Below are 10,200 nucleotides of genomic sequence, written 5' to 3'. Positions count from 1 at the left end.
AGAGGATCCCAGCACCATTCCCGAGGATCCCACCACGGTCTCCTGCGGGCAGGTGCTGATGATGGGCCCCGGGAATGTCACGAGCACGGGAGGAGGGAAGATGATGACGCGGGAAGCGCCGCAGGAAACCACGCAGGGCTGGCTGGAGCCGGAGGCCGAAGGCGGCGGACACGGGCCCTGGAATTCCGAGCACATCTGGGAGGATCCGGGGAGAACCTGCGGCCAGAACAGAGAAATCATCTCAGAATTCAAAATTTGATTCCTCTTTACTCCTAAATCCCAGTGGAAAATGCCTTGCTCTGGTTAATCTTTACTTGACTTTTGTTTTTCTCAATTTAATCCAATTTTTGATTGATTTTTAGTTAAATTTTAAAAATAATGTTTCATTTTTATTTTTAAGTTTTAAAAATTTTATTGGATTATTTAATTTCAATTTTTTGATATCAGCTTGTAAATTTTTATTTAATTTTATCTTTTTTTTGAAAAAAAAATGACTTAATTTTTTAAATGTTACTTTGAAACTGAACTCCCAGCTCAATTTCCCCCTTTTCCCCACACGCCTTCCCAAAAAAAACCCACCCTGGCTTTATCCAGGCCACGATTCCAGAATTTTCCGTCCCTTCCTGGGATGATTTGTTTATCTCGGCGTGCCCAGCCCTCACTGGGATAATTACCCAGAGCAGATTCCAGAGCCTGGGATCGCTCCCGGCTCCGGATCTGCATCCGGAGCGGTCCCTGACAGCTCCAAAACCCCTGGAATTCTGGAAAATTCCTTCCTCCAGACGAATTCCAGAGAGCCCAGAACTCCACAGGGAATTTTGGTGCCCAGATTTTTTTCCCCCGGACTCTGGGTTCGCAGTTCTTGTGGAATGAAATCCAGAATTCTGGAATCAAATCCAGAATATCTCCTGGGATTTTACCTGTCGGCGTTCAGAGCTGTGGAATGCGGATGATTCCCGATAAAAATCCCTTAAATTTCTGTCCCTGGAGGAATCCGGGCTCTTCCAGAGGCTCCTTTGGAGGTAGGTGTTGGGTTAAGTCATCAAAATCCTGTTTTTTCTCCAAGGATTCTGCTAGAAAAGTCCAGGGGAATCCCATTATTTATCTAATGGGGATTTCCATGGAGATCATATTCTCTTTTCAGAGAATTCCCAAAGTTTTTGGGTGGGAAAACAACGGAATGGGAGTTTCTTCTTGCCAAAAGTGCTACAAAAACGGGGTTTTGCCCCAAAGAAATTCCCTGGCAGGTTGGAATTGGGGGAGAAACAACTTTTTGGGAAAAATGGGCTCAGTTTGGATCATTCTGGCAGGAAAATTAGGAGGAAAACAGATTTTCCTCCTTTTTACCCCATAGGAAAATAAATCTGATTTGCTAAAAATTTTGGGGGGGATTTTAACAAGAATTCCAGTTCCCTTTTCTAAGGCTGGACTCACCCCAAATATCCAACAAAATAATTTCCAGCAGGGAATCTCCCTTGGAATTTTTTGGAGCCGCAGAATTCCCGTGAAATTCCCCATTTCTTCCGTTTCCCCCCCAGATTCTGGAACGGAAGGGAGAGGGACTTACCAATATTCCAGGAAGGAATCGACGGGAATGTCCGGGGGGAGCCCCAAATCCTTGGAGTTTTATAAGAACTCCCGAACTTCCAGGAAGCTGAGGCAGCCTTTGGGCGCGAGGCTTTAATTGCCCTCCCCTCATGTGTAATAATTTTAATTACTGCTAATTATTTTGGGGTTGTTTACCCGCGTTATTCCCTTTTCCATGGGAATCCCTGCTGCCTCCCCACTCCAGGATTCCCGCGAAAAGTGAATTCCGGAGGGGATTTTACCGTTTCTGCCTGGATTTCCAGTCCTGGGATGGTCTAGTATGGGAAGGGGATTAAATCCCATCCCATTCCAACCCTTTTCCAGGCACAGGGACACTTCCCGCTATCCCATCCCAATTTTAGGCTGAAAATGCCTCGAGGGAGGATTAAATACGAGAGGAAAAACTTTAATCCCGTGGAAGCTGGGAAAATTGAGGAATTTCACGGAGCTTTGCTGATTTTCTGAGGATTTGGGTGGATCCCCTGAGCTGGGAGAATCCCAGAACTCCGGAATGGGTGTTTTATGGAACTAATTGGGATTTTTTATGGAATTCATCGGGTAATTTGGGGATTCCTCAGGCGGGAAGGCATCCCGCTCAAAGCTGGCACAGGATTTTTGGGATGGCTCTGGAATATCCCCACTGAGGCAGAGCCAAACATTCCCTGGACAATCTGTTCTAGTGGAAATTCCTGGGAATCAATTCCCGCTCCTGGAAACTCCCCCAGGCTGAGCTGGAGCCACTCCGGAGCCAATTTTGGGGTGAATTTTGAGGAGAAATCGATTGTTTTGCTTAATGAATATGCAAAATACCCGGAGCTGGGCTGGAGAACAACATCCTGTTTATTTGTGGAAGAGGCATTTCCATCCAAGGGGGAATATTCCGGCGCTGCTCCGATCCCTGAGGGGTTTTTCTGGGATAATTTGTTATTCCTATTACAGGGGAAAAAATGCTTTGCATGCATAAATTCCTCGCGAATATTCCTGGCGTGTTTCGACATCCCCTCGTTGCGTGGGAACCTCATTATCGGGATTATTTCCCTCATCCTTGTCCCAAAAGACAATTCCGGGTTCTCACTGAGTTTTCCAAAGAAAAAATTCAGGTTTGAATTCCTCCTTCCCAAACGAGGCCGGTCCCATCGCTCTCTGTCATCGCAGATTCCTGGGAATACGGTGAAAATCCCATTTCGTGTCCTTTGATAATCCCACGCAGCTCGTGGATCTCTTGGCGGCTCCAGAACCCATCCCCGCTTGGAGTTTTCCTCCTCAAAAAACAGCGAAAATCTCCCGGAAAAAAAAAAAAAAAAAAAAAAAAAAAAATTGGAATTTTTATTCCGATGCCGCTTAACCTGCGGAGCATCCAAACCCCCCTGGGAGCGGGAATTCGTTTTAACCTCCCCGTGCGAGGAAAAATTCCCGTCTGCGCTCTGGAAGCGGGAGCTCCTCTGGGAATCGGGAATGGGAATTTTTGGGAGGATGAGGATGGAATTCCGTTCATCCCTGTGGCCACCAGGAGGCAGTTCCATCCCGCGGTGCCTTCCCCAGGTCTCGTGACCTTTCCAAGGGCAAATCCCAGCTGGAAAACCTCGGGATGAGGGAGGGAGAGGGGAGCAGGAGAGCCTGAGGGTTGTCCCCGTGTGGAATCCCGGCAAAACCCCGCCGCTGCTTCGGGTTTTTATTTTGCCCTCTCAACGTCATCGGCAGCAAATCCAATTAATCGGAATTAATTTTTTTTGCAATTTAACCTTTTCCTGCCGATCCATCCCCTCTTCCCCGGGTTTTTTTTTTCCCCTTTCCAAGGAGGAAAGGCTGAGGAAATTGGGAATATTCAGCCTGGAGGAGCTTTAGGGTGACCCCACTGCGGGAGCTGAAGGGGAACGTGGGGGGAGATTTTTGATTTCCCCTGGAGTGCCAGGAAAATGGGATCGGGTTCAGACTGACAGGGAAGAGTTTCGGTTGGATACTGGGAAGAAATTCCCTCCCCACAGTAAATCCGTGCTAGTGAGCCCAGCCCCAAAATCGCGATTATTTCCCTTATTTTACACAAAAGGAGGAGTGCAACAACTGGGGAAGGGTTGGGGTTTTTTTTTTCCCCCAGGAGCAGGAATTAGAAACGGTTTTAAAAGCTGGAGAATAAAACAGGCAGAGAGCAAGAATCAGCTGCAACCTGAGTTTAATGCGAGTGGTACGACCTGAGCAGAAGGGATCCCACAACAGTAAAAAACAGGGAGCAGACGAAAGTGTCGGCTCGAGGTTCCGAGCGGCTCAGAGCTCCTCAACCTCTCCCCGACACCTTCCCGGTGCTGGAAAATCCGAATTTGGGGTCAAATAAAACGGGGGGTTCGCTCTGAGAGCTTAACTCGGGCACCACAGGGGGTTAAACCAGGCTTGGGGGGCAGGACTGGGGAGGGAAAGGGGGGATCACCCCAAACCTCGGCTCTGAGGAGGGGGAATAACCCCAAAGTTGGGCTCCAAGGATGGGAAGTCACCCCAAACCTCGGCTCCAAGGAGGGGGAATCACCCCAAACCTCAGCTCCGGGGAGGGGGAGTCACCCGAAACTTGGGATCCAAGGAGGGGGGATCACCCCAAACCTCATTTCCATGGAGGGAAGGATCACCCCAAGCCTGGTCTCCATCCCCCGCGGGATTTTCGGCTTCTCCCTCACCAGAGCCACTTGGAAGCGCAGCGGCTTTTCTTGGAGTGGCCGGAGCGCTTGGCCGGGGCCAGGCGGGAGGGTCTCGGGGCCGACCGGGGGTGCTGGACACAGCGGGCCCTGCTCAGCTGCTGCCCCGAGCAGCTCCGGCCCTTGCTCGCCTGCAGCGGCGCCGAGCCCTTGGCCACCGCTCGCAGCGGGGGACACTCCTTGGCCACCGCTCGCAGCGGGGGACACTCCTTGGCCACCGCTCGCAGCGGGGGACGCTCCTTGGCCACCTTGGCCACCTCGCCTGTCACCTCGGCGCTGCTCAGCCGCTGCTCCGAGGAGCAGCAGGTGACAAATTCCTGCGTGGGGTAACCCTTGGAGCACCTGTGCGTGGCCACCGCGCCCAGGCGCTGCTGCGGGAAGGGCTGCGGGGGACACTCGGTGACCCCCCGGAGGGGCAGCGAGTAGCCGCTGGTCAGCTCGGGGCGGCTCGGGGGGCTCTTGGCCACCTTGTCCCGGCCGCGGCAGGAGGAGGACGAGCAGCGGATGCCGCACGGGGGGAAGCGCAGCCGGCCGGGCTCGGGGCAGCGCGGAGCGCAGGGCGGGAGGCTCCTGGCCGCGCGTTTCTGCTCAACGCGGGGGCTCTGGGGGGCTCCGCAGCCCCCCGGGCCGGGCAGCAGCTGCGTGGTCTCGGGGTAGAGCAGCAGGAATTTCTGCACCAGCGGCTGGCACGGCAGCAGCGGCACGGCGGTGGCACCTTGGGGACATGCGGGCCAGCGCGGCACCGGGCTCTTGGTGATGCTCAGGGGGTGGCAGGTGTTGGCGAAGGGCTCGGAGTGAGCCGGGCACTGCGGGAGGAACTCGGGGATGAATTTGGGGCCGCCGGGGCAGTGCATGGCGGAGCGGCGCCTCAAACCTGTAAAGAAACCAACAAAAAAACACAACAAAAACAGCGATTTCAGCGATTTTTTTCTTCCTTTTGGTGACTCAGCCCCAAAACTCGCCCGCACGCCCCGCTCCCCTCTCGGCCCGTGACTCAAAACTGGGGCGTGTTTGGGAGGGGAGACAAAATCCCGTCCTCGGTTCCGGATTGCGCTCTCAAAAGCCTGGAAAAAAATGCGGAATTTCAGCCCGGCGGGTTCGTGCCGCCCTTCAAAGCGCGGCCCCGGAGCTTTGGGGTGACTCCCCAAGAACCTCCCTGGGTCGCCCTTTCAAGTGGGGATGAAAGAAGAGCCAAAATTAGGGGTGTGGTCCCCCACGGTAATCGCCGGGTGTCGCCACGAAGCCACGCCCGGGTCAGGAGAGATTTTGGGGCGCTCCCATCCCACAGGAATTTGGGGTCCTGTCAGGGAAAAGCCAAAAAAAAAATTCGATTTTTTTTTTTTTTTTTTTTTTTTTAAGGAATTTCAGCAGGGTGGCGTCAAAATATTCAAAATATTTGGTGGAGGGAAGGTAAAAAATCAAAATGCCAGCAGGATAAAGGGGTTAAAAATGGCAAAATCCCAGAAGATTTGGGGTTGGGAGGCACCTCATGGGTCCCAGGGTTGGAAATGGCTCCGGCTTCGCTGATTTTGGGAGAATTACAACCAATAAATCAGTTCTTGGTGCTGCACCACTTCTACCCTCTGAGAATTCTCCCTATTCCTTGGAAATCGCAGGGAAAAAAAATCCCACTCCAGGAAAAACTCCATTTTTAGGGAGTTTTGAAAGGATTATATTGACCAAAAATGGTTTCACTCCGATATTTTTCCTTTTTGAGAGAGAAAAGCATTAAACGAGAAAAAATTACATTGCAGATTGTATAAAAAATATAAAAATTAAATTACATTGTAGATTGTAAAAAATTAATGTTGTAGATTGTATAAAAATAAAATTAAAATGACGTTGCAGATGGTATAAAAAATAAATAAAATTAAAATGACATGGCAGATCGTATAAAAAATAAAATTAAAATAAAATTACACTGCAGATTATATAAAAAATAAAATTCAATAAAGACAACAACCGGAAAAACAACAGCAGCAATTATCACCAGAGATGGAACCGCCTCTTAATTAGGGAATTGTTTATGCAATGCCACTCATTACTGGGGGGTTCAGCCGGGAGTTTTTTTAGGAATTAGGGATTTTGGCAGGTGGAGAGATTTCACTTTTCCCATCTGAAATTCCGTCAGCTCCTTGCTCTGGTCGAGGGGAGAGGGAAAAAAACATAATGAAAATAAAAATAATAATTTCCTTTTGTTTAAAATTCCATAAAGGCGGCGGCGAATTCCTCCTCTTCCTTCGGAGGAGCTGCCGAGGCTCCTCCAGTCCCAGACCCGATTCCCACCGGGATTCTGCCCTTTGTGGAGCCAAATCCCACCGGGGAAAAACCAAAAAAAAAACCAGGAAAACCCCCCAAAAAAATCCCTCTCCGTGCGGAATTCCTTCCCGGCTTCTCCTCAGCGCATCCCAAAAGTCTGGGGAATAAAAACCAGGATTTGGGGAAGTTCCTTTGGAAGTCCCAGGACTTACCCAGGTCATGAGGGAGAAGAGCTGGGGAGAAGTGTCCGGGAAAGGCCGGGCCCGGCCGGGTTTTTATGGAGCCCGGGAATGCCCCAGGGAATTTGGGAAGGTTGGGTTTGGCTTGGGTGATGCTTTAATTGCACCCCAATCCCGGCCACGTGCGGCTCCGGCTCCCAGGGATGTCCTGGATCACCGGGATCGCAGAGGTTGGAACAGCGAAACACCACAAAAAGACCCCTGGAAAACCCTGGATCCTCAGGAGGTGCCGAATCTTCCCGGAATTCCAGCCGGATTTCCACCCCAAAAAAGAAATCCCAGGGGGATGAAGGAGGAATTCCTCATTCCCGTGGGAGCCCAGGGCAGGAATCCCTTTGAAAATCCACCCAGGAAGGACTCGGGGCGTCCCATAATTATTGGGACACGCGGATTCCTTCCCGGGAACCCGGGAGGAGAGAGAGAGGAGGGATGGTTTTTGGGACAGCTCCCAAAAATTCCCGGTCACAAAGGGGAGAAGTTCCCCAAAAAAACCCCCGAAATTCCCATTTCCTGAACCCTTTGTTCCCTGTTTATCCCACAAAAAATTCCCAGGGAAAACGAGCGCTGGGCAGGGTTGGGAATGCCGACTTTGGGAGAATCCCTTCTGCACGAGGGAAGGGCCTGGAATTTGGGGGTTTTTGGGATTTTTTTTTGTCTCTGGAGTTTTAATTTTTTTGGATCCCTTTAATATGAATCCAACACTTTTTGGAATTCCAGGGATTCAGGTGAGGTGCCCGAAAAAGAGGGTAATTATCTGGGAATATCCTCCTTGGAAGGGATCAAATCCAGCTCCGGGCCCTGCTCAGAATTCCCAAAATCCCACCCTGGAATATTGGGAGTATTGGAATATTTGGAATATTGGAATGCCGCGATATTTGGATATTGGACAATTTGGATATTCGAATATTTGGAATTTGGGGATATGGGAATATTGGATTATCTGGATATTTGTACACTGGAAGTTTGGAATATTGGATTATTTGAACATTTGAATATCGGAGTTTCTGGAGTGTTGGAATATTTAAACATTTGAATAGGGGAGCGTTTCAATACCTGGTTATTTGAGCGTTGGAATTTCGAGATATTGGGACATTTTGGGAATATCAAGCCCCAAGTTATTGCCCTCGACCTAAATTTCCCTTTTTGTTTCCTGCTTTCCCAGGAGCCCCGGGAATTCCATTTGACTTCCCAGCTTCCCCCGGCTCCACGGGAAATAACAGGGACACTTTTCCAGGCGGATCCCAACACTCCGAGGGCTCAAGGGAGGAACCTGAAGGCAAATCCCGACTCCAGCCCGGATTCCTCTCACTTTTATGGATTTTCCCTCCCCCGAACAACAACAGCAGCAATGAATTTTTTAATGCCGAATTCCCTGACCTAAAATTTCGGGAATAAACAGGCGTCGGAGCGCGGATTAATCCGGGTTTTATGGGCTCCGCGATCCCAATTCCTCGGGAAGCTCGGGATCAAGGAGGGCTGCTAATTCCTGGTTGTGCATGAACACGGTGACCTGGCATTAAAAACGTCCTTAATTAAGAGCCGAATGTCCTTAATTAACATTTGCGAGGCCCTTTCATCTCCCAGAGGCTCCTGGGATATTTTGGGGGGGGGGGGGGGTCATTATTCCCAATTAAACGCCAGGGAAACTGAGGCACGGCTGAGTCAGGGCCAGGGCCGGGCTCCGGCACAACCCGGTCCAAAACATCCCCCAATCCCTGTGACCCCAAAACCCGGGATCCACCCCCCTAGAAGGATTTTCTGGAAGATTCTGTGGGAAAAGCCACAAGGCCAACCCCGAGATGGGGCAGCTCCTCCAAAGGCCGTGGAGGGGCTGGGAATGTTGGGAAAACTGGGAATGTTGAGCTCCCAGGATCTGCTGGGGCTCCAGGGAAGCTGGAGAGGGATTTTTCCTCAGGAACTGCAGGGACAGGACACGGGGAATGGGGTCAGGGGGGAATCTGGGTGGGATTTTGGGAAGGAATTGTTCTCTGTGAGGGCCTGGCTCAGGGAATTCCATGGATTTCCCACCCCTGGGAATGTCCAGGGCTGGGTTGGAGACGCCTGGGATAGGGGAATGTCCCTGCCCGTGGAATGGGATGATTTAGACGTCCCTCCCACCCAAACCATTCCATGATTTTATCCCGATTTTAAGCAGATCCAACAGATCCCAGGAGCCTAAACCATTCCATGATTTTATCCCAATTTTAAGCGAATCCAGCAGGTCCCAGGAACCCAAAACATTCCATGATTTTATCCCAATTTTAAGCGGATCCAGCAGGTCCCAGGAACCCAAAACATTCCAGGATTTTATCCCAATTTTAAGCAGATCCAGCAGGTCCCAGGAACCCAAAACATTCCATGATTTTATCCCGATTTTAAGCGGATCCAGCAGGTCCCAGGAACCCAAACCATTCCAGGATTTTCCCCCTCAGTTCTGAGGGGATCCGGAGGGTCGGATGGTGGGGCCACGCCTGGCTCTGGCAGCGGCAGGAGCAGCACATTCCCGGCTGGAAAAACCCCCCAGAATTCCAGGGAGAAGGAATCTCCGGGATCTCCCAACACTTCCAGGAGCTGTGGGACAGCTCCAGGTGGCACCAGGAGGTCACCGAGGCAGGGAGGGGCAGGAGAAGATGCGGGACAGCGTCCCCAGCCCGGCCACACCCTCCTGTCCCCGCTGGCCACCTCGTGAGCTCCTGCTCGTTTTCCTAATCATGGGGCTCATCCAGGGATTTTTCCAGCCTGGATTTGGCGGGATTTAATAAAGGAATGTTTCATATCAAATAAATATTTTATATTAAATATTTCATCCCATTCAATAAATATTTCACAGTCAATAAATATTTAATAGTTAATAAATATGATTATATTATATATAATATATATAATATATAATATATAATATATAATATATAATATATAATATATAATATATAATATATAATATATAATATATAATATATAATATATATAGTATATAATATAATATATAATATATAATGTATAATGTATAATATATAATATATAATATATACTATATACTATATACTATATACTATATACTATATACTATATACTATATAATATATAATATATAATATACAATATATTATATATAATATATAATTATATTTTATATAGTATAATATATATAATATTTATACATTATATATTATATAAAATATATAATATTTATATATTTATATATATTAAATTATATTATTATAATGTTGTTCAATAATATTTTAATATATTAGTAAATTAAAATATTACAGTCATTTCATATTAAATAAATATTTAACATGAAAGAAATATTCAATATGAAATAAGTATTTCACGTTAAATAAAGATGTCCTATTAAATAAATACAAGAATATGAAATATTTATAATAAAATAATTACAACAATATTAAATGATTTTTAACAATTAATTAAGA

The 10,200-nt window shown here is 48.2% G+C and overlaps 1 protein-coding gene and 1 long non-coding RNA gene across 2 annotated transcripts; one reads left to right on the top strand and one right to left on the bottom strand.

The window, feature by feature from the left end:
* Window positions 1-691: 691 nt before the first annotated feature.
* Window positions 692-8,302, top strand: LOC111939593 (uncharacterized). Its single transcript, XR_002869303.2, has 2 exons — window positions 692-1,022; window positions 7,929-8,302. It is a non-coding gene; the product is annotated as an uncharacterized LOC111939593 (long non-coding RNA).
* LOC147648847 (uncharacterized) lies at window positions 3,741-5,122 on the bottom strand. Its single transcript, XM_086865744.1, has one exon. It carries the CDS (start codon window positions 5,120-5,122, stop codon window positions 4,247-4,249), a length of 876 nt encoding a protein of 291 aa, XP_086721870.1. The 3' UTR covers window positions 3,741-4,246.
* Window positions 8,303-10,200: the final 1,898 nt, after the last annotated feature.

Source organism: Cyanistes caeruleus, chromosome 30 (genome assembly GCF_971803275.1).
Source record: "Cyanistes caeruleus chromosome 30, bCyaCae1.hap1.1, whole genome shotgun sequence".
Taxonomy (NCBI): Eukaryota; Metazoa; Chordata; class Aves; order Passeriformes; family Paridae; genus Cyanistes; species Cyanistes caeruleus.
Note: the sequence above shows the minus strand (reverse complement) of the source record. Positions and strands in the feature narration are given on the sequence as shown.

Excerpts from the sequence above, each read along its gene's own strand:
- LOC147648847 (XM_086865744.1), bottom strand. The coding sequence starts at position 5,122 with ATGCACTGCCCCGGCGGCCCCAAATTCATCCCCGAGTTCCTCCCGCAG.